General features: G+C 42.1%; 1 protein-coding gene across 1 annotated transcript in view; it reads left to right on the top strand.

Annotated features, from left to right (window-relative positions):
• Positions 1-6,783: 6,783 nt before the first annotated feature.
• The window catches only part of DPP4 (dipeptidyl peptidase 4), an 87,060-nt gene continuing 66,060 nt past the window's right edge, over positions 6,784-27,783 (top strand). Inside the window, exon 1 of the mRNA XM_070581403.1 lies at positions 6,784-7,184. Coding sequence (XP_070437504.1) covers positions 7,040-7,184 — 145 coding nt within the window. The 5' untranslated portion in view covers positions 6,784-7,039. The remainder of the gene's footprint in view (positions 7,185-27,783) is intronic.

Raw genomic sequence — 27,783 nt, 5'->3', positions numbered from 1 at the left:
CAAACCACGCTGAGGCAGCGTCCCACATGCCACAACTAGAAGGATCCACAGCGAAGAATATACAACTATGTACCAGGGGGCTTTGGGGAGAAAAAGGAAAAAATAAAATCTTAAAAAAAAAAAAATGGTAAGATGGTAAATGTTACGCTATACACATTTTACCACGATTTAAAAGAAGAAATAAATGACGTAATTCTTTTTCCCTCTAATCCAATACCCAGCATGAACTTTTTTTTTCCCTTATTATTCATAAAACAGCACACAACAAAATCAGGAGGCCCTCTTACATATGATTTTCTGACTATGTGATCCACCATTCAAAAGAGAATAGGTGGTCCCACACATGGCGAATTAGCTCTCGCACTTTCATTTAGATTGGGGCCCCATGCAGTGTTCTACTGATCTCTGCTATTTCTTTCCTTAAATTATAGCGTTCACTGCCCCACCTCCATTCCACCAGTAACCCAGCCTCATAAACATACACCACCACCATCACATCTGCCACATCTTTATGGCTTGGAAAACACTAAGGAGGACATGTCATCATAGCCACAGACACTTTGTGAGAATCTGGCTCTAAGAATCTTAAGCACATTTTCTCAAAATGTCATATAATTATTTCCTAAGTCACGGGCTAATATAAGAAAATTCTTCAAATTAAAAAACCCACAGAATATCCAAAGAACATCAACAAAGGAAGAGTAAAAAGTCCTCCCCCTTTGGCTGGTGTCTGGTCTAGCAGGTAGCATAAGCCTTTATTGAGCGCTGAGTGTAAGCAGAACCTTTCATTTGGTATTACTGATAATTGGGACAAGGAAAACACCCAAGACCACAGCTGGGAAACAGTGTTTTAGAGACTTATGTGTTAACGAGTATAAATTAACATGATTTAAATTCTTTTATGACAAGCTCCACAGAGGGAGGCACCTGTCCAACTAATTTTGCAACATTGAGTTTATTGACTCTCATTCCATCTTGAGTTTTCCCCTTTCCCATCTATCCAGCATAGGCTACTGCCTCATTCTTATATCTAAAGTTCAAGTCTGACTGGGTTCCTTTCTCTAGCAAAAACTTTCAGTGACTCCATAGTACATACTGAATTTAAAACTGAAGAATGTGTCCATGACTGACCTTTATTTCCCTATATTCTCTAGAATACCTCATATTCTGGTGAAACAAAGCTAACAGATATTTCCTAAAGTTCCTCCAGCTTTCTTCTCAAGCCTTTGTGTATAGTTATTCCTTCAGCTTGAAATTTCTTCTTTCCAGAGATCTAAATTCATAGGATTAGCTAGTCAGCTATCTGTCTATGACCTGTGTACCTCCTGGTAGACATGAATTTTGTCATAAATAAGTTCTACCTTGAGCACAAGCAGAATAATATTCCAAACTATAGTTGGTAGGGAAAGCAGAAAATTGAACAGAAATAGATGGGGTTAATGCTGAAGGTAACCAGGAAGAGTCCGATTTGACCTTGACTTCAAAGGAGGTGAGATGTAAGGTTTGGCTTTGGGGCAGAAGGAAATCGTTCCCACATAGATGGGGCAGAATTCTCCTATTAGGTGGAGAGCGGTGTCCACAGAGCAAAAGAACAAATAAATATCTTTGTGCTTCCTTTATTTATCCCCCAGAGCTGAAGGCGAGAGTAAAATCTGTTCAGCTCCCTCACCACTCCTCCCACCTCTGGCATCCTCCCACTCTCTTTTTTTTCTGTATGTGAGATCTCATTTCTTCCAGACCTCTGGTTCCAGCCCCCAAGAATACAAAGAAAGATCTGATGTTATTTTTTTCTTCATTTATCATTTCATTTTTTTATTTAGTCAATCAACACTTATTGACTACTGATGTGTTCCAGATATTTTACTAGACATTGGAAAGAGAAGGATGGAAGAGAAAGGTAAAAGAATAAATGGAATGTTTCCAATCTTTATGAGGAGACAATTTGGCAAATAATACATACTACAATCATGTTGGGCAGCTTATTTGGTTATTTTTCATTTGGGCCTTCCCATTCATTCTTCCTTCTTATCTTCCCTGCCTAATGCCTTAGGAGACTGACCCCTGCAGACAGCATCCTCTATTATCCAGGCGCCTTTGCCCTCTGCCTTTAGTTGGGTTCAGCCAGTGGGAGGCATGAGCAAAATATTGAAGAGAAATAGGAGAAAGAGACCAAAGTATTTATTCCTTCTGCTTTTTATCTGCTTTGTGCTATAATCTAACATTGGCTTCATCCTTCCAGTGCAACGCTCACTCTACCTCCAACACTCAGGTTCTTAAAAGAGGCTATTACCATAAACTGCTGCAGGGACAACACGGTGATCAGAGTGTTTAACCTGCAATGGTGGTGGTTCATTTATCATGGGTACTTAAGAACGAAGTAGATGAACAGCATTCTAAACTACAGCTTGATTTAAGCAATCAGAAAAATTCTAGGTCTGGAGCAGAAATCTCATTTAAGTTGCCACAATAGAAATTCATAGCCTTTCATCAAGTTTCCAGGCTCAAACCAGTTCATAGACCCAGAATGCCTTGTTTCAAATCTTTTAGAGGAAGGAGCCTGCAATGCTGTCACAGTACATACCTTAAATCTTCTTTCAAGTCTTCCTTAGAAGGACACGTGGCATACAGCTAAGTTTGAAAATGCCCTGTGAAAAGAGATATGCCCAGCCCTCCCAAGAGTTATTAAATACTAGCTAGAGGTTTGCACTAATTTCTATAGAGTTAAAACATCACTGTGATGCAGTGGTGTATTAGTTTCCTATTGCTGCTGCAACAAATTACTACAAATCTAGTGACTTGAAACAACACAAATGTATTATCTTATAGTTCTACAGGTCAGAAGTCTGAAATGGGTCCTACTGAGCTAAAGTCAAGGTGACATCAGAGCTGTGTTCCTTCTAGAGGCTCGGGGGGGAAATTCATTTCCTTGCTTTTTCCAGCTTCTAGAGTCTGCCTGCATTTCTTGGCTCATTTATCTCCTGAGGCATGGAGAGAGATTATGGTATATAAAGGCCAAGTGGAAGGTCCTTCCCCACCCATATGATAAACTAAAAGTAATCCTGAATCCTTGGGCAAGTACAGAGATTATTATCACTATTTAAGAACTTGAAAAATGCAGGCGTGCTGGTTCCCATCCTATGCTCAATTAACTTTCTTGTTCAGTCTGTGCAAAAGTAAGATGGATTATGGAAAATAATTATGGATCAATCTCAGCTGCCGTTTCCAGTGTGGTAACTTTACTGAATCAAACAATACAGTCCTAGTATCTGGAGCTATTAACCTAAAGAACACTTTCTTAAAAAAAAACTATATAATAAGGATAATAAGAGTTTACCTTTACTTGGAAGGGTCAGGAGTGTATTTTTACCACCTTACTTCAGGGCTATGTCACCTCTCTCTCTCTCTGTCATAGTATAGTCTCCTGGGACCTTGATCATCTCGATATCCCATAGAACATCACATTAGTCCATTACATTAGTGACATTATGCTAATTGGACCTCAAGTACAGTAAGTAGCAAGTTCCTTACATGCTTTAATAAGACAAATGTGACCACAGAATAGAGGATAAATCCCATGAAAATTATGCAAAGTTTCAAGGCAGTCAGCGGTCTGGAGCACGTCAGGATATTCCCTCGAAAGTAAAAGATAAGTTGCTACACTTTGCATGCCCACCACGAAGGGGAACAATGTTTCTCAGAACTCTGTGGATTTTGGAGGCACCATATTCCACAACCAGATGTGCTTCTCCAACCCATTTGCTCAGCAGCCTCTAAAGTTGTCTGTTTTGAATGGAGCCTAGAGCAAGAGAGGGCTCCCCAGGTCTAGGCTATAGTGCAAGCTGCCCTGATACTTGCATCTTAATGACCTACTGGACACAATAGTTATCAATAGTTATTAGAAGTGTTGGTGGCAGCCAGAGGGAATGTACAAAGCCTCTGGCAAGCCCAAATAGAAGAATCACAGAGAAAATGCCTAGGGTTTGTAGAACAAAGCCATGCCCTTTTTACTAATTTTATTGGTTATCTATTGATGTATAATAAAATACCCCAAAACGTTGGGGCCCATCTTAGATGCTGGCTACAACAGTCAACGACTATTCACTGTATGAAAATCAGCCTCGCTCTTTCTACACGGCCCTGGTAGAGAATGAAAGCATTAGTTTTCTAAGGCTACCGTAACCAGGTAGCACAAACTCGGTGGCTTAAACAACAGAAATTTATTGCATCACAATTCTGGAGGCTGCAAGTCTGAAATCAGCAGGGTTGCTTCCTTCTGAGGGCTGTGAGGGAAGGATCTGTTTCAAGCTTCTCTCCTTGGCTTGTAGATGGTCATCTTCTCCCCGTGTCACATCCTCTCCTCTCTGTGTGTGTCAGTCTCTGTGTCCAAATTTCCCCTTTTTATAAGGACACCAACAATATTAGATTAGAGCCCATCTTAATGACTTCTTTTTAATCTGATGATTTCTCTAAAGATCCTAACTCCAAATAAGGACATTTTCTGAAATACTGGGAATTAGGACTCCAATGTTTCTTTTTTGGAGGGGGCACAATTCAACGCATAACACCAACTATACAACCTGAGCTACCTATAATTAACTGGCCATTACCTGATCCACCAAATGATGAAGTGGGGTATATTCAGTGGTATCCCATTATTAAGTGAAAATAGTATCTGTAAGATATAGCAGATGAGTACAAGAGGTCCAGAAGGCACAAAACAATCGCATGAGCAGAGAACTTAGACTCCATGGTGTCTTCTCCCACTGCTTCAATGTCTTTCCCTCAACACACACCTATAGCTTCATGGGGAGTTCCCTATAACCAGATAACAAAGGAGGGAAAAGAGTCAGCCTTATGCAAAGTAAGCTGGTACCAGTTATAAGTGGATTGCTGCTGCATCACGGCCCTATTCAGGAATGCCCAGAAATACAGTAGAAAGAGAAATCTTCATAACAGACAAAACTTTGAGTAGTACATCTGTTTTTCCATTTTGCATAGAAAGAGAGATGGCCTGATATAAAATCTATACTGACTCATGGATGGCAGCTAATGTGTTGGCCAGCTGGCTCTTTAGGGACTTGGAAAAAACAAGATTGAAAGACTGGTGACAAAGAGGTCAGGGTAGGAGAGATTTGGGAAAGTATCTCTTAAAGTAGGCAAAGTGTGACGATAATTGTGTCTCATGGAATGCCCTCCAGAGAACAAGATGATCTATCCCATTTCATCATCATATGACATATCCTACGTCAGTGAACCTCCCCCCAGCTTCCCCAGGGCCTGCAGAATGTACAGTGCCACGGTGCAGGCCTGGAGGTTAAGCATGGGCCCAAGTGCATAGATTTCCCTCTCCAAGGCTGATGTCACTTGTGGCTTCCCTCCTTCATTGCCGAGTGTACAACCTGGTGAGAGCAGAGGCCAACACTGAGCCCCCAGTATGGCACCATTCCCTGTAGTTCTTGCTGGATGTCCTCTCTTCACAGCTCCAGCGCACAGACTCCAGTAACACTATTGACTCACCTTCCCCAGCAGTTGGAAGAGGGAGAGGGGGATGAATTTGAGAGACACTTGTAAAGGTAGAGTTGAGAGGAAACGCTGGCTAAGTAAATGGAGGAGAGTGAGGAAAAACAATCTAAGATGACTGAAGTTTTCAGTTTTTGTGAATGGTGAATAGAGACACTTTTAATGAAGACAGAGATGATCAGAGAAGGGTAGGTGAGGCAAGGCTGATGGAGGAGATGAAGTTTGAGTCTCTGGAGGTGGGTGTGGGTGAGCATATGTATGTATCATAAGCAATTGATGGTCAAAAGAGAAAAAGATCCCTGAATTCAGAAGCAAAGTCTGGACTGGAGATAAAGGATGGAAATTTGAATTTACTCATAATCATGCATTAACACCCCGTAGGACTTTGCATTTTTAATCTTTTACCTCTAACTATGGACAGAGGCTTTGCTTTTCAGCTGCAGTGAGCAAGCTGAAGAGGCCTTGTAGGAGGTAGGAGTACTTAGTGAGGAAGTAAGCTTAGAGGGCCCCTAAACGCAAATGTTTCCCTGTGTATTTTACACTGAAAGTGTCGAGTGCACAGACCTCATCTGTCTTGTCCCACTTCTGGATCCCCAGCATCTAGAAGGGAATCTGGTACACTGTTGCCACTCCAGTATCTATGGAATGGGTAGAATAAACGGGAGGATGTGGGGATGAAGGAATGAACGAACAAACCTACAGGACATAATGAGGAACTGGGGGAAGAAGAAGCCACACTTGACCTTTATCTCTTCTCCAAATCCTCTTTGCAAGACTGAAAGACGAGGGGCCACATGGAGTAGTGGTTAAGAGCATGGACTCTGAATTCAGGGTCCAGGACTTCCTAGCTTCTGACTTGGCCAAGTGACTTAAGCTCTCTGTACCTAGGCTTCCTTCCTGTAAAATAAACACAATAAATGCTTAGAGCAACACCTGGGGAAAAGTTCCACATTAGTGTTAGTGTTGTTATTTTTGCCATCTTGAGAAGGTAAACCTACAAAACACGTCAGAAATTCCCTGCGGACGGTGAGTCCAGATACTCCGCCCCTAAATGCCACTCATAAGTGAACAATCACCTTTTCTCTCTCTTTGCCTTCCAGACACCCCACTTTCCCCCAACATACCTTTCACTGGCAAGAGGCCGAGGCCTGGGTTCAAGCTCCAGCTGCCAGCAGTGAGCTGTGTGAGTTTGCAGAGCCCCACGCCCACTCTGGTCTCAGCTGCCTGTCCGCGCTAAGTTGCAGGAGCTGAGAGGGAAAGTCCCTTTCAGCTAGGACAGACACGGCCCCCGCGTCGGCTGCCTCGGGTCTCCGCGTGGGATGCCGGGCAACGGCTCACCCAGCTCGTCCTCTCGCAACCCCACCCCGCGCGTCCCCGGGGCCCCGCGCCCCGCGCGCCCCGCACAGCAGGGAGGAGGCGCCTCTCGGGCGCCCCCCGGCCGGGATGCCAGTGCCCAGTGCCCCGCGCCTTCTCCCGCGCCGCTCGCGCCCCTTCATCCGAGCGGGCTGGGCGCTCACTAATGTTTAACTCGGGCCGCAACTCGGGAGCGCCGAGTGACTCGGCGCCCGCAGCAGCCGAGCTGGCCGCGCGTCCCGGCGCCGCGCCTGCCTTCTGCCTGCGCTCCGGCCCGCGCGCTCAGTGCCGCCGAGACGCCGACCATGAAGGTGAGTGAGCGGCGCGCCTCCCGCCCTCCCAGCCCCAGGGGCGAGCGGTAGGTGCTGCTTCTCCAAACCCTCCTTAAATTGCCCCAAAAGCTCGCAGAACAGGACCAGGGACTCCCATTAGGCGGAGGCTCTAGGGCCACCCTCTGACAGGTGAAAGGACGTCCCAGAGCTCTCAGCTCTCGGCCCCGCGGGGTTTCTGCTAGAAACCCAGTCGCCGAGCTTTGGAGGACCCCTAGAGCCACCCAAAAAAACGCACGCCCGAGCCCTCACTTGGCTTTTGACCTGCAGGCGTAGAGCAGCAAACACTACTGCGCTCAGAAGCCACAAGTTCAAGGGCAAACCGCTCCTGCAACCTCCGACTGGCGCGCTCAAACCCTCCCAGCCCACTGTGCCCCTCTTCCAATGCGTGCCCATTGGCAAATCCTGCTACCTCAAGTGCAACCCAGGCCCCGACCCTCTTACCCAGACTGGGGCCAGACGGCTTGTTCTAACTGAACATGATCTGACCGGCTTGCAGACAGTGTGGAAGGTGCTCCTGGGACTGCTGGGGACTGCTGTGCTGGTCACCGTCATCACCGTGCCCGTGGTTCTGCTGAGCAAAGGCAGTAAGTTTGAAACTTTTGAAAAAGATAAGACAGTTGGAGACCGGGGTCAGGTTCTGTCTTAGCACCCTGAGGACAACTGGAGCTGCTGCTGGGGGCTTGGACCAGCGCACCAGGTTGTGGCTGAGGCTTCCCAGGCGTTGTCGCTGCTTCGAGTGTAGCAGCTGGATTCACTTTACCAGGTCTCTAGAGGTTAGGCTGCGAGCCTTGCAGCAGCCACTTTTTATGTAAAACATACATGATTCCTGAAATTAGGGGAAAGTCTTAGGATTTCTTTTTATTAAACTTAAATTGAATACGTATTAAATTCAAATTAAATTTTTAAAAAACGTTTGCGGTTATGATCTTCAGAGGAAAAGAGACAGTGTTTAAAGATCCCACACAGCAGTAAAGATGGCTTAAGGGGAGGGAAAATATAAGAAAGAAAGCCCCAAAGTACAGTTTTGAGGACCCAGTGGTTTTCCTTCAGGGGTGATGAAAATTCATCAATTTGAGAGTTGGGATGCAGGGAAATAACTATTTAGAAGTAAGTATTGCAGAGCTAAATCATCTCATTAATGTTCAGAGGGAGGTGGGATCAGTGATGTTTTGTGGATTCTTTCATAGAAAACCCCCTTCATTTCTTTTACCTTGCCTAACTTCCACTTTAGCCCAAGCTCTGAATATAAAACATTCACATTATGGGATAAACACTACTGGAGGCAAGCAAGTGAGAATAACTAGTCTGGGTCTCCTCTGGCCCGACTTTCTTTTTAAATATTTACTTTCATTTCAGTATTACACACTCTGGCAGCCTACTGAAGCATTGTCTCTGGATGGTCTAGCCAACCAGGAAATGCGTAGACAGTGCTTACGTACTGAGGGGTCTTATCCAGATTTCAAGGTGACAGTTTGGGATTCGTTTGTAGAGCTCTCAAAAACCACATTTGCCTCGCCGTTTCAGGGCCAGGGCAAAGATGCCAAAGGTTAAATAACTGAGTGGGCTGACTTATTGATAATGACTTCTGGTTACTTAAGAAAGTAATGGTTACCATCATTTTGGACTATTAAATGGCAGGCATCAGTCCACTTACATTTGACTCTTTCTGGTGAACTGTTAAAATGTAACTGTTTTCATAAAGTGATATTTTGTATATTTAAACAACCACACACACAAAGCCTTGTTGTGGGAAAAGGATGGGTCATCCATACAATCAGAATTCACATGGCTTACATTATGTTCCAGGCACTGTGCTAGTTGCTGCAAATACAAAGATTAAATTTTATAAATATAAAGGTCCTTGACCTCAAGAAGTTTATAGTTTAGTGGGAAACAGATATACAAATGAACCAAAGTAACCTGGATAGCCCGTTTATCTCTAGAACATCACGGAGGCACCACAGCATCCCTGGAAGGATGGATAAAACTGTACTTATTGGAACTTTAGTTAAGGAAAATTGGAAGGAACACTGAACTTTGATAAGCCACTTGAGATGGACAGCGACATGGCCAGGAGCCTGGGTCATGCAACTGCCTTCCCTGGGGTTTGGTCAAGTTAACTACAGGGATTTTCTTTTACTGGGTGGAGCACACAGACTGGGGAGGGCCTGTCTTGACATTTCCCTTAAATAGCACTTAGTGTCTTCTCCAAATGAAATTTGAACAGATATTTCAAGAAAGTCCGCTTGGTGGGGACTTCCTAAGAGATTCTCACATCTCCATCTAACTATGGTTACAATTCAATGAGGTAATTTAGACAGGCTTGAGTAAACCTCCCTGGGGGTTAGAAGGATCACTTCTGGGAAAGTAGGGGAAGATTTCTCACAGAAATCTTGTAGATGATGGAGCATACTGGAGAATTTGGAGCACGCCTGCACAGTTGGGCATGACAGTGGAAGAGGGAGTTGAAGTGGCAAGGCTGGAAGGGAAGCCAGGGAAGTGTCCCAGAAGATTGATGGTGCAGAGCAGGATTTGGAGGCTATAGAGCAACTCAAATGTGAACCATTAGACTTTGGTAATTGGAAATGTAGGAAGTAAGGGGGAGGGTGGCTAAGGATGCCTATGGGGCAACTGGGTGGAGATGTGGTTTCATTGTGTGCTTTATTTACACTTACCACTAAGTTATTTCCTTCTCATATTTCTTAATTGACATGTGTGTATATTTGAGGAGAAAAGAGAAATCATCTTGTGTCAACTCCTCCCTTATCATAAGAGACAGAGATGAAAGTTCAAGAATGCAACATTTTCACTATATCAGCAATACCTTTCTTGGGCTGTGCCACAATAAAGAACAGCATTCTTACAAAGGATACAGAGTCATCACCCAAGAAATATACTCTAGATTGTCAGTCTAGGTTTAAAGTCAAACAAATACTGGGAAGGAAGAGAGGAAGGGAGGTGGGAGAGAGGAAATATAAATGGAAAGGAAAGGAAGGAAGAAAAGAAAAGAAAAGAAAGATTTTGATAGAAAAACAAAACAAAGTCCTAGATTAAGTGGAAAGCGAAGAACTAAACAGTCAAAAGAAAGGAGGAGCAAATGAGCAAACCCAAGTTCATCTCCTGAGAAGTTGGTTTAAGACAAGGTCAAGTGTTTCCATATGGAACTCTGACTTTAGCAGGACTAGACCCACCCAGAGCTGGGGGAGAGAGAGAGAGACACTTAATACTATTGTCGTATTTTTTTTTAGAATAAAAACTCCTTGAGGTCAGGAGATAATTCATTTCATCAAGCAAAATTAAAAGTTCACCTCCTTCTATATATATAATAAAGGATTGTATTTTGTTTTAAATCCCTCAAATATCCTATTATAGAAGGATATTGCATATTTAAACATTCAGTTTCCCAAAGAATCAGCAGTAAAATATATAAAAATATTTTATTCTTAGTGGAATTATAGAAATCCTCATGGCTCAGTGGTAATAAAACCTCCTCGCTCAGTATTTGTGTGACTTTTATCTCCTTCTTTACATTATATCGTAGGCTGAGTTTTTGAAATATTTGGCAAATAATTTTATTATTGAGTTCTGTTATTTGTCAATGGTTTTATTATTGAGTTTTGTTAGTTGCCAAATAGTTTTATTATTGAGTTTTATTTTGGGATAGAAACGTATCTGTTGTTTTTTTGTTCTTTTCAATGCTTTAGCAGTAAATTTTCTCAATACCTTCTTTCAGTGCATAGGAAATTTGACTGCTCACCCATTTTTGAGTAATAAAAGAAAACCCAAATGTGAAGAAGACAGGAATAATCAGAGAAAGAAAAGATAACATCTGTGAAGTTTGCCTGAGGAAATCCAGGATCTATTCCAGATTTAAAAGCACAGAAATGAGCCTGAATGAAAGCTTTGTATATTTCTGAGGACAATTTCTAAACAGTGTGCTCTGTAAAGGCTCGAGTTGACTCCAGCTAGCTCAGTTAACTATTATCAACCTTTGTCAAGGTCTCGTGAGGTCACTGGGTTGGTCTTTTTCAGGCCAGCTATTTTGGTTTTTGGTTCCCTGGGCATAGCATATGCCTTAAATTTCCCTCTCTTAGACATTTTGCCTCTCATCACCAAAGAGATCAGAGAGAAAAAGAGAAGACTGTTTGCCCAATTGATAATTAGAGAAAGACAATGTAAAGGGACTGACTAGAGCCAGATAGGTATCCTTGAAATGTTACAACTTAACAAAATGCTGATGCCTACTGAGAATGTGACTATAACATGCAGGACCACCCTGCTTGTGGAAGAGAAGATACACAAGGATGCAATAATAGCCAACATGTATTCCCTCTGTGCCAGGTATTGGGCTAAGGACTTTCAGTATATTTCTCATTTGATCCTTACACAACTCTTTGAGACACATACTATTATCATCTCCATTTTTACAGTTTACAGAAACTTTGAGAGGATGTTTTAGTTATTTATTACTGCGCAATGAATTACCCCAAAACTTAAAACAATAAGCATTTGTTATCTCATGGTTTCTGTGGGTTAGGAATTTGGCAGCGGCTTAACTGTGTGGTTCTGGCTCAAGGTCTCATGAGGTTGCAGTCAAGATGTCATCTGAAAGCTTAACTGGGGCTGGGAGATCCACTTCCAAGCTCTCTCACATGGCTCTTGGCTAGAGGCCTCAATTCCCCAACATATGGGCTTTTCCATAGAATGCCATGGCCACTGGCTTCCCTTAGAATGAAGGATCCAAGAGAGCAACTAAGTAGGAAGCCACAGTACCTTTTATGCCCTAGCCTCAGAAGTGATGTGCCATTACTTCTCCTGTATTCTGTTGGTCACAGAAACCAATCCAGATACAGTGTGAGAGAGTACTACAAAACGGCATGAATACTAGGGGTGAAGGTCGTTAGGGGTCATTTTGGAGGCTGGCTACCAAAGAAGATAAGGAACTTGATTTAAGTTCCACAGAGTTAGGATTCACACTCCAGCAGTGTGATGCTAGAGCTGGTGCTCTTAAACGCTAAATAATCCTGTAAGCTTGTTGTAATCAAGTGTAAAATTAATGTGCCCCTCATGAAAAGATGCTGAACATCACTAATCATCAGGGAAATGTAAATCAAAACCACAATGAGATATCACCTCACACATATCAAAATGGCTATTACCAAAAAGACAAGAAATAACAAGTGCTGGCAAGGATGTGGAGAAAAGGGAAACCTTGTATACTATTGGTGAGAATGTAAACTGGCACAACCACTATGGAAAACAGCCTGGAGTTGCTCCAAAAGTTAAAAATAGAACTACCATACAATCCAGCAATTCCACTTCTGGCTACTTATCCAAAGAAAGCAAAAACATTAATTCAAAAAGATATATGCACCACTATGTTAATTACAGCATTATTTACAGAAGGCAAGATATGGAAGCAACCTAACTGTCCATTGATAGATGAGAAAATGTGATATACATACATAATAAACTATTCCTCAGCCATAAAAAAGAATGAAATCTTTCCATTTGCAACAACATGAATGGACCTAGAGGATATTATGCTAAGTGAAATTAGTCAGACAGAGAAAGACAAGTATGCAAGATTTCACTTATATGTGGCATCTAAAAAACAAAACGAGTGAAAAAACAAAACAAAACAGAAATAGACTCACAGATACAGAGAGCAATCAGGTAGTTGTGGGGTAGGGCAGAGGGAGATGGATGAAGTAGCTGAAGGGGATTAAGAGGTACAAACTTCCAATCATAAAATAAATAAGTCACAAGGCTGTAAAGTACAGCATAGGGAATATAGTCAATAACATTGTACTTGCTTTGTATGGTGGCAGATGGTAACTAGACATGTCATGGTGATCATTTCATAATGTATAAAAATATTGAATCATTATGTTATATACCTGAAACTAATATAATATTGTATGTCAATTATACTTCAACTGAAAAAAAATTAATGTGGTCCTATTAGTGTAAATGTTACAACTCCCATTTTTATACCTGTGTTAAAATTTTTATGGCTGCTGATCCCTGAAGGCTAAATGTTCTGAGGAAAAGCACCCGCCGTTGATGCCCCCGTTCCTATAGAGAGCCATAGATATGCAACAACTTCCAGCCCAGGGTTGACGTCTCCCACTTTAACTGGTCTTATTAGGTAGTTTTAGTAGTAGTAGGTCCAGATTTACTACTCGCACTGAATGACACTTGCTTTGTTGCCAATGCACATTGTATTATTTCACTTGAACTTCATGGAATAATCCATGTCACAAAAAGATATGAATATCTTGACTTTCTACACTGCAGAAACTGCGGCATAGAAGTTTAGGGCTCTGTGAATAAGTACTAAGACTTGAGAATCCAAATTTTTGACTTCTAGCCTTCCTGAGTCTGCTGGTTCCCATAAATGACTGTTTTAAAGAAATGCTTTGTTGGGTGATTTTATAAGTTAATGATTAATCATTGCTTTATGACCTTTCATTGTTGTAAATCAGTATCTTGTGAATATTTTTACCTTTAGTCCTCACAGCTCCATTATGACCTCTGAAAGAGGGTGTGTCTCTCTATCTGAGAGTAAACTGAAACCACAAAGTTAGAACTTCTGAATTAGCTGTTTTATTTTTGCCAAGTACTGTATTTTCAGTTTTATATCATACCTCAAAATTGTTACTTCCTAGGAGATTTTTTAAAACTTGATAAACCATTTGCTCTAATTAACTATACACATGAATGTGTACTTTCTTCATTATTTGGTTCACTGGGGAAGCAAGTAGACTCATGGGCTTAGGTCACATATTTCAGCATCTCAGGTGCAAGAAGCAGAGGTAGTTTAAGGCAGAGTCAAAGCCAGCAGGGACTTTGCTCCTGGCACCCTCAGGGCCATGGTGGCTCAGGATGTATAAAAGAGGAAGAGGGAGCAGGAGGGGTGAGTTTCAAGTGGGTACTACCACCCACTTCCTCCCTGATTTCACACCAGGTGCCCCAAAACTGGCTGGGTGGCCCCTGTAGCCTTAACACCATCTCTGTGGGCCTGAGACCTCCTTGTTTTGCTCAGTTGTTTTAAAGCCTGACCTGCTCAAGCTCAGGTCTGTGAGTTTCGTGGATGTCTCCTATTTCCTTGTCATTTTCTTTTGTTCTTTTGTTCCAGGCAGGAAACTCTTTTAGTATGAAATGTAAAACCTCTTCAGGGCTAAGACACAATATTTGTTAACTCACCAACATGTAATGAATGCTTACTGCTCGTGAGGTGTTATTGCAGGTACAGGGGATGTGGCCTAAACAGTAGAGATGAGGACCTACTCCCAATGATCTTTACAATCCATGGGACAAGCAGGTGGCAGGCAAGCATGTGAGTGATTTCAGACAGTAATACCTGCTAGGACAACTATAAAGTGTGATAGAGAGGATGGAGGGACACAGAAAGGAGTTTCTCTTTATTCAAAGCATGAATGTGGCATATCTTATTTCAGTCTCTAAAATGTGTCTCTGACTCCTGTGTAGATAACAATGGGGGTGGGAGACATTTGTCCAGGTGAGAGATGATAGCAGATTAGACAGAGTGGTAGTATTGGAGATGTGAAAAAACACCAGGATGTGTTTTGGAGGTAGGACAGTGTATGGGAATGTGAAGAGTGTGGTAAGGAGCAGAAATAAGGATGACTCCTTGAACAGCTGGCTGGACAGTCGACACGGAGAATTTTCTCTTGCCCTCATGGCTGTATCCTCCCACAAGAGCTAATCTGCAGTGGTTCCTCTGACCTAACTCCCTCGTCATACTGGATCTGCTTCAGGGATCAGGAGGCAGGGCCTTCAACATGATGCACCCAACACACATTTGTCAACAGAAGGTAATCCTCCAATTCAGCAAATATTTACTGAGCATTTTCTACATGTCAGGCACTTTGTTGGTCACTAGACATTTAAAGGTGATAGACATGGCCCTTGTCCTCTAATAATTCACAATATTAAAGGAAATGTAAACATTAAGCGTAATAAAAAGAGCTAAGTATCCTTCTAGTAAATTATCAAAGTGCTGCAAAAGCACTAATGAGCAAATGATAAATGCTGCCCCAGGAAGTCTGTACAGAAACCAACCAAGCATAAAGGGTTAATAATTAATGGGCCTGAATACAGTCCTTTCAATCCTGGAGCCACCAGACAGGCTCCCAGGCATGTAATTCACTTACCTATTTAGTCCTCAACAATTTAGAGCCCCCAGATTCTGTATGAGGATTGTATCAGATAGAATGTTTCTGGCGGCAAATAACAGAATACCTGACCAAAATTTGTTTAAACTAAGGCAGTTCGAGAGTTTGTTAATGCAGTGGTCCAGCAACATCCTCAAGGACCCAGCGTCTTTCCATCTTTCAGCTCTGCCATTCTCAGACTGTGGGCTTTTGTTCTCAAGCTGGTGCTCTCAGGGTCAAGCACGGCTGCTGCAGCAACACATCATTTGCTCGCACAGCTATTTCACAAGACAGAAGAGGATGCTGATCCTCATTTATAGCCTGTTCTATCAGGGTGGAAAATCGTTTCCAGAAGTCCCTTGGCCCAAGGCAGACTTTCCCTCATGTCTCATTGGCCAGATTTGTGTCGCTTGTCCTTTCTAAACTAATCACTGGCAAGAGGAATGAAGTACAAAGCTTGGACTAGATTAGTCAGGACTCATCTTTCAGGGACAAGGAGGAAACTCCTTCCTTAGCACATGGAAGGGGAAGGGTAGTTACCTGAGCTGAATTGGGAATTCTAAAAGAAAGAAGTGGGGGGTGGTCTACATAGGCATAGCATATATTTTATTATTCCTTTCTTTCCATCACTTTGGAAAGATTTCATTTCTAACAAATGAGACTAGATGTCAAGCTAGCTCTGATCTCCAAAGAATCTGACCATAGAACCCTCTGCTTCTCCTCTTCTCACTTCCTTTCCTAACCTCCTGAGTTTATTGCAAAGCAGAGTGTTTTGATGCTGCCTTTTTATCCTGAAGGCATTTTGAGCCAAGAACTTACTTTCTCTTGGCATCCAAAGTGATTGAGAATAGGGAAGAATTGAATTTGCAATATTTAAGATACAAATCTGAGACAATAGAGTGGGTCAGAAACTTCTGAGGGGAATTACTCTCAATTTTCTCATAAAAAGCACTTATAAAGTGTCATATTTTATCCAATTCATAATGGAAAAACATGACAGAAACAGTCAACATAAAATAAAAAGTTTAAAATACATGGTAAAAATTAGACCTGCAAAAGTTGACCCAGGAAAGTAGGATTTGAAATAATTAATGGCCATAAAAACAAAACAAACCAAACAAAAACAAACAAAATAACCTCACAATGTCTAGAAGCTATCATCTGTTTAATTTGACATGGACCAAAAAGAATCTCATTGATGACTCAGGTCTTTGTTGTTAAATCTCCAGGCGAAAAATTTAAGCTTCATGGTAATGACTTCATTAAGATGAAAATGGTTTAACTGCTCTGAAAAGAAAATCCAGAACCCAACATCAAGTGACCCCTCCATACTGCCTGACTATCCCCAGTGCACCCCACCTGCTCACTCGCCCGCTCTCGTGATGAACTCTGTCACTGTCACGGGTCTTCTCTCCCCACACCTCCAGTACCCACTCCTCAGCTCATTCTCAGCTGATGACCTTGCTTCCTATTTTATTAAAAGAATGGAAGCCATCAGAAGAGAACCTCCTCAATTGCCACCAGCCGGTCTGCGTCTGCACACTCACCTGCATCTTCCCCTCCCAGGGTGAGGGATGAACTCTGCCAGCACCTGCCCAAGGTCAGGCCCTCCTTTATGCACTGACCCCATCCCCTTTGGCTTAATCAGAGATGGCTCCAGCTGTTTTCCCTGGCCACTGAATCGTCATTCCCCTGCCTCCATATAGACGTGCTCTAATCTCTCACATCCTTAAAAAAAAACAGAGAGAGAAAAATTCTCTCCGGAACCCACATCCCTGCCAATCTCCTAGTCCCTTTCTCTGCTCTCTTTACTACAAAACTCCTCAAAGAGTTTTTTATTATCACTGTCTGCAGTTCCTCTCCCTGCTCCCTCTTAAACCCACTGGAATAAGGCTTATCCTCACCCTGCTTGTGAAAGGGTTCTGTTCTCGTCGAGGTCCCTTAACCTCTGTATTGTGAGGTCCAGAGCTCAGTTCTCCCTCTGAGTCTCACGTGCCCTGTCAGTTGATCATCCTTTTCCACCTCCCTCTGGGTTTCTACTTTCTCCTAGTTTTCCTGCTACTTCACTGCATGCTCCCATCCTTTCTCCTGAGGTTCCTCCTCGTGTCTGACTTCTAACCTTGGATTACTCCAGGGTTCCATCCTGGAACCCCATCCCTCTTTCCACTAGGTCATCTCATCCACTCCCGTGGCCTTAAACACCATCTATAACCTGACATCGCCCAAATTCTTATCTTCAGACCAGACCTCTTTCCTGAACTCTGTGTACATATAAGCAACTACTTAGTGGACATCTCCATTTGGATGCTATTGGCATCTCAAAGAAACATCTCCCAAAATTCTATATCCCCCTAAACTGATTACTTCCATAGTACATCGTGTCTCAGCAAACAGCAGTTCCATTTTTCCAGTTACTGAGGCCAAAATCCATTCAGTACTCAACTCCATTCTCATTCACATTCAACATCAATTGGTCAGCAAATCCTATCATTTCTACCTTTGTGTTCTCTCAGAATTTGACCATATCTCACTACCTTCGCCACTAGCAGCACCCTGGTCCAAGACACCACCTCTCATCTGAATTATTGCAAAAATCTCCCTGTTTCTCTTCTTGCCTCCCTATAGTGTATTCTCAACACAACAGGCAAGGTGATTGTGGTAGGTAAGCAGAATTCTAAAATGACTCCCCAAATTTCCTTCCCGCACCCTGTACTAACCTCCACTTCATCTCTGAGACTGTGAATATGCTAGATTTTATTCTGGTGATTAGGTTATGTTATATGACACAGTCAACTTTAAAAAAGGGAGATTACCTGAATGGGGCTGACCTAATCACATGTGGCCTTTAAAAGCAGAGTTTCTCTAGCTACTCACAGAAGGGGTAATTAGAGATCTGAGGTACAAAAAGGATTTGACATGCCACAGCTGATGTGGAAGATAGAAGGAACCATGTGGCAAGGAATGTGGGCAGTCTCTAGGAGGGGAGTGCAGCCCCTGGCTGGCAGCCAGCAGGGAAACAGGGCCGTCAGTCCTACAACCACGCAGAGCTGAATCCTGCCAACAACCTGCATGAACCTGGAAGCAGCTTTTCCCCCAGAGCCTCCAGATGAGAACTCAGCCCAGCCAACACCTTGATTTCAGCCCTGTGACCCTGAGCAGAGAGCAGCCATACCAGGCTGGATTTCTGACCTACAGAACTCTCTGCTGATATGCTGGTGTTGTATCACTATGTTTGTGGTCATTTGTTACGCAGCAATAGAAAACTAATACAGTGATCATTTTTAGACATGTCAGTTTACAACCTTTTATGCTCAGAACCGTTCAATGGCTCCCGATCTCTCTCAGAATAAACACCAGGGCCCTCACAATGGCTTACAGGGCCCCTGTGATCTGAGCCCCACCTCTTCTCTGAGCTCCTCTCCTACTCTCTCCCTCTTGCGCACTCATCCTGCCTCAGAGGTTTGTACTTGCTGATCTTTTTACTGGGATTCCTCTTCCCTGTCTTCCCTGGGCTATCTGTTGCTCACCCCCTCACCTCCTTCAGGTCTCTGCTAAAATGCCACCTTATCTGAGGGACCTTCCCTTACCATAATACTGAATACAGCAGCATCCCCAAATCTGATACTCCTTTTCTCCTTCCCTGCTTTATTTTCTCAGTGGCACTTACCACCTAAAATAAGGCATTATTTACTTAGTATTTGTTCCTATGTCTCCTCAATTAGAATGTAAGCTTCACGAGGGCAGGAGTTTTTCATGTTCTGTTCACTCATATCTCTAGTGCCCAGAGCATCGAGGAATACAGTGAGTGTTGTATTAGGTGACTAGGGCTGCTGTGACCAATTACACAAATTGGGTGGCTTAAAACAACAGGAATTTGGGGCTGGATCCATGGTCTAGTGGGTAAGTTTGGCATGCCCTGCTTCAGAACCTTGGGTTAGGTTCCCAGGCACAGACCTATACCACTTGTCGGCGGCCATGCTGTGGCAGCAACCCACATACAAAATAGAGGAAGACTGGCACAGATGTTGGCACTGGGTGAATCTTCCACAGGAAAAAAAAAAAAAAACAGAAATTTTTTCTCTCACACTTATGGAGGTTGGAAGTCCAAAATCAAGTTGTCATCAGGGTTGTGCTCCCTCTGAAGGTGCCAGGGAAGAATCCTTTCTTGCCTCTCTCCTAGTTCCTGGGTTACTGGCAATCCTTAGTGTTCCTTGACTTATAGGTCTATCACTCTAATTTCTGCTTCCATCTTCATTAGGCCTTTTTCCCTCTGTGTCTCCACATGGTCCTCACCATCTTCCAAGTCAGCAAAAGCATGTCTTCATGTGGCCTTCTTATAAGGACACCCGTCACAGGTTTTAGAGTCCACCCTAATCCAGTATGACCTCATTTTAACTTAACTAATTACATTTGAAAAGACTTTATTTCCAAATCAGGTTACATTCTGAGGTTCCAGGTAGACATGATTTTGGGGGAAATACTCTTTAACCCAGCATAGCCTGATAAATATTTGGTGAGTTAAAAGAATTATCTCAGAGTTCATGCAAAAAAAAAAATTTTATGAACATTTCTTAATGTTGCTTTAATTCTGATTAAAATTCAGTTTTTTTTTTTTTTGAGGAAGATTAGCCCTGAGCTAACATCTGCTGCCAATCCTCCTCTTTTTGCTGAGGAAGATAGGCCTTGAGCTAACATCTCTGCCCATCTTCCTCTACTTTATATGTGGGACACCTGCCACAGCATGCTTGACGAGCAGGGCATAGGTTCGCACCTGAGATCCGAACCGGCGAACCCTGGGCTGCTGAAGCAGAATGTGCGATCTTAACTGCTGTGCCACTGGGCCAGCCCCCTGATTAAAATTCTTTTTTTCCCTGCTTTCTTTTTTTTTTCCTCCCCAAACCCCCCCGGTACATAGTTGTATATTTTAGTTGTGGGTCCTTCTAGTTGTGGCATGTGAGACCGCCTCCTCACCATGGCCTGATGAGTGGTGCCATGTCCACGCCCAGGGTCCAAACCAGCCAAACCCTGGGCCACTGAAGTGGAGTGCATGAACTTAACCACTAGGCCACAGGGCCGGCCCCTAAAATTCTTATATTCATAAACATAGGATCAAGCCATCCAGTACGAGATCTTGTGTACCCACTATTTGTAGAGTATGGTACTAGCTACTGTTTGATAAAGATAAAATAAATTCATCCTTTCAGCTTACTTATAGTCTAACTAAGATGAGACTGTTCAGATTAAATAATTAAATGATGATAAAAAATTGCTTAATTAATTGACAAAATATATAGCATAGAAAGTAAATGTTAAAGACGATGAGGAGGGAGAAATGAATGTGGTGTAGGTAAGTAAGAGAGAGATCAAGACGCAAGAGGAGGGACAGTGAGGAAATAAAGGGGACAGATGTGGGTTGTTTAGTTGAGACATTTGTTAATAAATACAGAAAGAGAAATAAGGAAATGGCTGAGGAGGCAGCAGAGTCAGGTAAATATTTTTTAAGATGGGTGCACCCTGTGCGTGCTTAGGGACAGGGTGGAAGTAAGCAGTGGCAAGAAACTGAAGATACTTGAGGTAGAAGAGATGAAAGCAAAGTCCCTTGGGGTGAAGAAGATGAGACTCTGAGGCACAGGCAGGCCCACTTCAGAGAGAAGTGGAAAGCAGAATAGAACAAAAGCCCCTATGGTAGCTTCTGCTGTGAAAGAGGAATCATTGAATCTTTTCATTGGATAACTTCATACTCTTTTGAAAATGTGTACTGCAGGGCCTGAGCTATTCAGGACTGTGTTATGTTTAAAATCTAGGAAACGTGAAAAAAAAATAAAAGAAGGAAAGAAATCTATTATAAAGCTTACTGACTGCTTTTTATGAGTTAGGGAGAAGATGATGAGAGTTACTGGAGGTACCAGGGAAAAGAGAATGAGGGTGGTACAACTTGTTTTTCAGGAAGTCAGAGTTGCTGTCCTTACTAACAGCCCAGAGAGGAAATTCAAGGGTTTTCAGAAAGAATTGGTACCCCTTTGACTTTGGAGCGCTAGAACAAATTATGTTCTTATGTAACCTACCGACTGACCCAAGTCCAAATGATACTACCAACCTCCCAATTTAGATTAGTTTCAAACATTGACTTCAAACACTTCCATAAAGTCTAATCCATCTATACCAATTCACAACAACTGCCAACATAGCACTTACTATGTACGATCACGCTCCCAAATACTTAGGTTGTTTACAGCAGGAGTTATAACGACAGGCTTGGGAGCCAGATTGCCTAGTTCAAATGTGGCTCTGGTGCTTCCTAGTCATGGGACTTAAGTCCAGTTACTATCTGTGCCTCAGTTTCCTTACCTGTGAAATGAGAATGAAAGTAAGTTAATAAGTATATAATGCCTAGAATGGCCCAGTGCATTGGAAGGTCTCTATAAGCATTTACAATTATTATTCTTTATATATTTTTAACTTTTTTATTCTTTTAACAGTCCCAGAGGTAGGTACTGTGATAATACTTATCTCACATTTGTGAAAGTTTTGCCTGGTGAATGCCGGAAAGGATAATTTCTGTGGCAGTTTTGTTTTCCAATGATGATTTTTGGTTGTATCCTGGAAGATAAACACTTGTCAAAGAGGGTAGCCCCAATGATTATGCCTGTAAATCTTTCTGGAAAGTTCTTCAATGATTCAGTATTCGAGCTTTCAGCTTCCCCAAATACTGATGTTCTGGAATCAGTTTTCCTTGTCACACAAACTAATCGTTTTTAGCTTGCACTGTAACACCTTCTCTTCACTGCAATTACTTTTGAATATTTTTTGAGAGAAACCAGCCCTTTGCTAAAATAGTTACAAGTTTCACGGGACTGTGGGTCATTTCTCCATATAGTTAAGATGTTTCTACCCGTTAACTCTTTCTCATCTCTTTGTTTACGCTGGCTTAATGTCAGTCAAAACAGTGGGGCATAGAAGCCTTATCAGTGTTAAATTTGGCCATTATTGTACCAGTCTTGTTTATTTCCAGAAGGGTCATGACAAGGTGAGAGGAAGTGACTATAGTCAGAAAAAAAATAATAATAAAGCAATATTTAGTGCCAGCTTCCTGCATGTGCTGAACCTCCTGGCTCTTTGCTGGGGTGAAGGCAGAGTGAATTGAGCAATGTAAACTGGACATAGTTCAAGTGATCCTGTTGGCCTTGCATTTCTTCACCAGTGGCCATAGATATCCTCATCTTGACTGGAATTTTGAGACCTGAATATTCTGCCCATTCCACTTTTCTGCTGTATATATTGGAGTCTTGTGTTGATATTATTTCAAGGTGATTACAGTTTCAGTCTCAACATCTGTCTTTCAAAACTGATTTTGGGTGCAGTTTTGTTTCTTTTTATCTTACTCACAATTCTGAGGAATGTTGAGATAGGGTCGTCAAACTATAGCCAGGGCTGGCTGCCTGATTTTAGAAATTGTTTTATTGGAAGGCAGCCATGTACATTCATTTATATATTGTCTGTGGCTGTTTTCAGGCTATGATGGCCCACTTGAGTAGTTGCAAAGCCTAAAATATGTACCATCTGGCCCTTTAAGAAAAACTTTGCCAACCTCAGGGGTAGATACTATATTCTTACAGCTGAAAGAGACCTTCTTATTTTATAGGTAAGATGTGTAGGTCTTTAGTCAGTTAGAGTACAGAGATGTGAAGAATACAGAAATCACAGTAGATATTTCGGCAGACGGATTTAATATAAAAATTCCTTACACAGATTAAAGAGCAAAAGAGGAATTCTGAGGTAACCCTGAGCCAGTAGCTGTAGGAAGTCTTGGGAACCAAGGAGAAGAGGGACATAGAAGATCTGGGCCCAAAGCTCCAAGGGGTATGAGGCGCCCAGCTGCTCCTGGCATGGCTGAGAGTCAGGTTGAAGCAGGTCAGGTGTTCCAAAATACGCCGGAGGCCCGGCCAGGTGCTACTTCTGGGCGCATGCTGACAGGATCAGCAAGAAAAGGGAAGTCCCTCCTCCTCTCCTACTGACTCCAGTCCTTCTCTGTTTTCCTCTAATGGCAGGAGCTAACAGGAAGCCTGCAGACAAAGGGGTCTGGGAAATGCAGCTGTAGATGCCCTTCCCAGCATTATTGAGCAACAATAGAAGTGTACCTTTTGAGCTGAAAGACATATGGTTGGCACCAGCTTAGAGAAAGGTCAGTGACTGGCATAGGCTTAGAGAAGTGAGATGGCCTAGTGACAGCTACTGGCAGGCTGGAACCTGAGGCTGCTGTCCCTACTCTGTCCAGACCCATCTGTCCAAGTGTGCTGCTCTGCCTACTGCCTCAGTCACTTGGAGTTCACAGTGCTAATGTTTAGAGCTGTGTTCCTGTGTTTGTATTCTTGTGTTTGTATGTCTGGCTTTCATCTTTTCATTCAACAAATATTTATGGAGTGCCTACCATGTGCTAGTCACTGTTCTTGCCCGTGGTGACATAATAGTAAACAAAATGAATCGCAACAAAATCAGTGTCCTCATGGAGCTTACACTCAATCAAGGGAGGCAGAGGTAAACAAGACAAATAAGTGACAAATACAGTATTTTAGATAGTATCACTGCTAAGGAAAAAATCTAAAGCCAGGAAGGGCAATACAAAGGGAATGACATGAACCAGGGGTTTGTAAGTGTCAGTCCAGGGAAGGAGGGTTACATTTAAATAAAGACCTGAAGGAGGTGAGGGAGCGTATCTGAGAGGAAGAACATTCCAGGCAGAGGGTGCAGCAAATTCAAAGTCCCTGAGGCAAGAGTGGGCTGAGTGTGTCTATGGAACAGCTGCGAGGCCACTGTGAATAGAGTGAAGTAAAGAGAGAGCAGAAGGAGATGGTGAGGCTGGAGTCATGACAGACAACCCCCCATTAAGTTGTTTCCTTTTTTCCAAATTGTTGCTTTTCTGGGAAATGTGCATTGTACTACTTGGTTGGTCTTTCAGGGTAAACCTTTAAAAATATAATGATTACATCCCTAAACAAAAGTTTGGTCATCTGGCGCTGTGATCTTACGGTAAATGCTTAGAGTATGCAGTCCCACATTCTACAGGCTCCAGCTAAATGGCAATATGTTTGTCAGATACCACTTGATGTACCTGGGGTGTTTCTCTTACTGAGAAGGTAAATCTGGTGACTGTGATTATATTTCAATGACTCTTGTGTGTAGTAATCAGAGAAACATAACTCTTCACCAGTTCTCTAATTCTACAAGTCCAACAGTTTCCCTCCATACTATAAACTGCTGATTCCACTATGGATGCTATGGGTGGTGTTAGACATATGGAAGGGGGAAAGTGATGCTCATCGGTACTTAGCACATGATTAGATTCAACTTATCCTAGATGTTTTCTCAATGTGATGCTCATATGCTGTCTTCTTAGGATCATTTGGGATATGAACATAGTGAAAAGTAATTGGCTATTATTTTGTTGCAGTGAAATTCCTAATCTCTGCACCAATGCTAGGTACTGCAGAGGAGAGATTCTTCTATTCATCTTTGTGTCCTGATTGCCTGATGCTTGGAACAAAACAATAGTAAATACTGTAACATATCTGGAGGGCTGCCTAAATTTTAAGTCCTGAGCTAAGTACATTATCTCATTTAATTGTGGCAAATCCCTGTGGCTAGATAATGCTATTATTTTCATTTTATAGATTTAAAAATTGGGGTTTCAAAAGATTCAGTAATTTTCCCAAGGCCCCAGTGCAAAAATTAGACCTGGGCTCAAACCCAGGCTCTCTGATTTCAAAGTCATCAGGGACCCAACCCTTTACTGATATTTGTTGAATCAATGGAGTTGGGTGGTAGCTTGCATATGTTGCTGGATAATGCAGGGTATGAGGAGGCTTGCAGTCAATTTCTTCTTCTGCCTTCTTGAATTTTCTTCCTCTGTCCCCAGGTCAAGGCTGCTATTTTGCTAGAGAAAATTCTAAAGTAACACTCATTTTATTTCTTTAGCAGCAATATAAAATGTTAGCTGATTACCATATGGAACACAAGAACTCTCTAACCAGATATCTTTTTCCTGTGTTTGACAATTTTATGAGTTTATGAGCTGTAAAGAGCACATTTCTTTTTAGTTGCATTTCATTAGCCATTTATTTATCAACACAGTTTATCTTTCTAAAGTAGAAATATTATATATCATAGTTTAATGCAGACAAAAATGTTTACTATTAATGAATATAAAAATATTCAAAATATCCTGTAATCATAAAGTAACAATTGGTAAAAGCAAGACTACACTGTCTCTTACGTGGATCTTATCATTCTGGAATTACTTTTATTCAGAAATGGTTTTGATCCTACCACAAGGATTCATTAAGATACCATACACTTTGATAAGAATTTATCGTTAGGTTGAACCATATTAAATACTGCTATTCTACCATTTTTGACTGATAAAAATGACATTTGCATACAGTTTAACCTAATAGTTACTCTCACCAAAGAAGTAAAGTATAAAGTTGTTCACCTTTTTTGGATTTTTAAATTGAAGAAGACACAAATCTAAGTTTCCATATAAGCTGATGGGTAACATATGATTAACTGCTTTACTTGGCTAGCACAGCACTTTGAACTGATAAGTCAAATGAACGACATGTCCCAGGCCCACCAGGAAAACCACACCAGCAGCCAAGACCTTCATCTGTTGCTGCAGCAGTGCCCTGTCAGTGAGCAAGTAGACAAGGAAGAAGAAACGTGAGCGTGTCCTCTGTGTTTGACGAAATAGGTTGTATCTTGGCAGCAAACTCTGAACTTGCTAAAGGTCAAAACCTGGACTTGGCACTCATGCCTCACAGAACTCGCTTATCTAGATGTTTCAAAAGTGTCTTCCAATGTTCACTGCTTATCGAATGGCAAGGCAGAAAACAAGGAACATTTGTTGCTCTACTTGCTCCAATTTAGCAGGGCTGTTCTGGGACTGGGTAGCCAGGATATGGAAACCAGCTTGCAGGGTCATGGTGAAGGAGCTCAGTGAGCCTAGCACAAGCTGAGGTAAGCCTGGGCCCTGCACTGATGTCCTGGGCCTTAGCAAGAGTGTGGCGTCAATGTTGGTATCTGGAATATCAGCAGATGGATCAAAATCACGTTGAGCCCATTATGAACAGAAGAGGCCCCGCATCTGATAGAGAGGATGAGTTTAGAAAAGCTGCGGCCTGCTGAGAGTGAGCCCAGAAATGTCTGAGGTGGGCGTGAGAGGTAAGGGCTCAGTGAGGAGCCCATCACGAATGTGAAGAGCAGCACCCTGGGTGAAGAGTGCCTCCTAGCAGGTGACATCACAGGCAATTTTGTCTCAATTATTTTAATATTTCAGATTTGAGTGTTTTGTCCTGAAAAACCTGGGCAAATACCCTAATGTGAGATAGCACTTAAGTGAGATACCACTGTATGTGATCTATTGTAGGTGCTCAGTTCATTCTCTTCTTACAAAATCAAGAGTCAGTGATAGATGTTCTATGTTGATTTGTCTGTTTTATTATATATGCGTATGTCTTAGTCCATTCAGGCTGCTATAGTGAAAATACCAGAGACCGGGGGCAGTGGGGACGGGGGCAGGCTTAAACATTTATTTCTCACAGTTCCAGAGGCAGGGAAGTCCAAGCTCAAGATGCCAGTAGATTTAGTGTTTGGTATCTTGTGAGGACCCATTTCCTGTGTCCTCACATGACAGAAGGGGTGAGAGAACTTTCTGGTGTCACTTTTTTAAGGGTACTAATCCCACTCATGAGGGCTCCACTCTCATGACCTAATGACCTCCTGAAGGCTCCATCTCCAAATACCATCACACTGAGTGTTAGGATTTCAACATATGAATTTGAGGGGGGACACAAACATTCAGCCCATTGCAATAGACATATGTGTGTGTGTGTGTGTGTATAAATTGTGCTATCACTATCTCTAGGTCTATCTAGACATCTACATGAGCAGATAATATTAGGATTGTGAATGTCTATAACCATTTATACTTTGAATTATACTAATTTGGGGAAGTGTTTCATGTCCATTTTAGACTAATAGCTCTTGATAGCAGGATATATATATCATCAACAGTGTTTCTCAAATACTACCTGCTTTATAACTATTTGATGTATGAAAAGATGATTGGGTGAATACAAACAATCAAGAGAATTTAGTGAACAAATGCACATTTGTAGTTTTTTAGTCCAATATGAGTTTCAAATAATATTTTCTATAGCACAAGTCTTTGTTTCTTGTTTGAAGGTCGACAAGTCTAAGGGCTGGTTTTACCCACTTGCTGTATTTCTGCTAACACATACAAATCTTGTTAGCTTTCAGAGATAAAATGCAAAACTGAGTTAAAAAATAGATTTTTTTAACTTCTTTTACTTAACAAACTGGGCTTAAACAAAATCAATAAA

Source organism: Equus przewalskii, chromosome 17 (genome assembly GCF_037783145.1).
Source record: "Equus przewalskii isolate Varuska chromosome 17, EquPr2, whole genome shotgun sequence".
NCBI lineage: Eukaryota > Metazoa > Chordata > Mammalia > Perissodactyla > Equidae > Equus > Equus przewalskii.
Note: the sequence above shows the minus strand (reverse complement) of the source record. Positions and strands in the feature narration are given on the sequence as shown.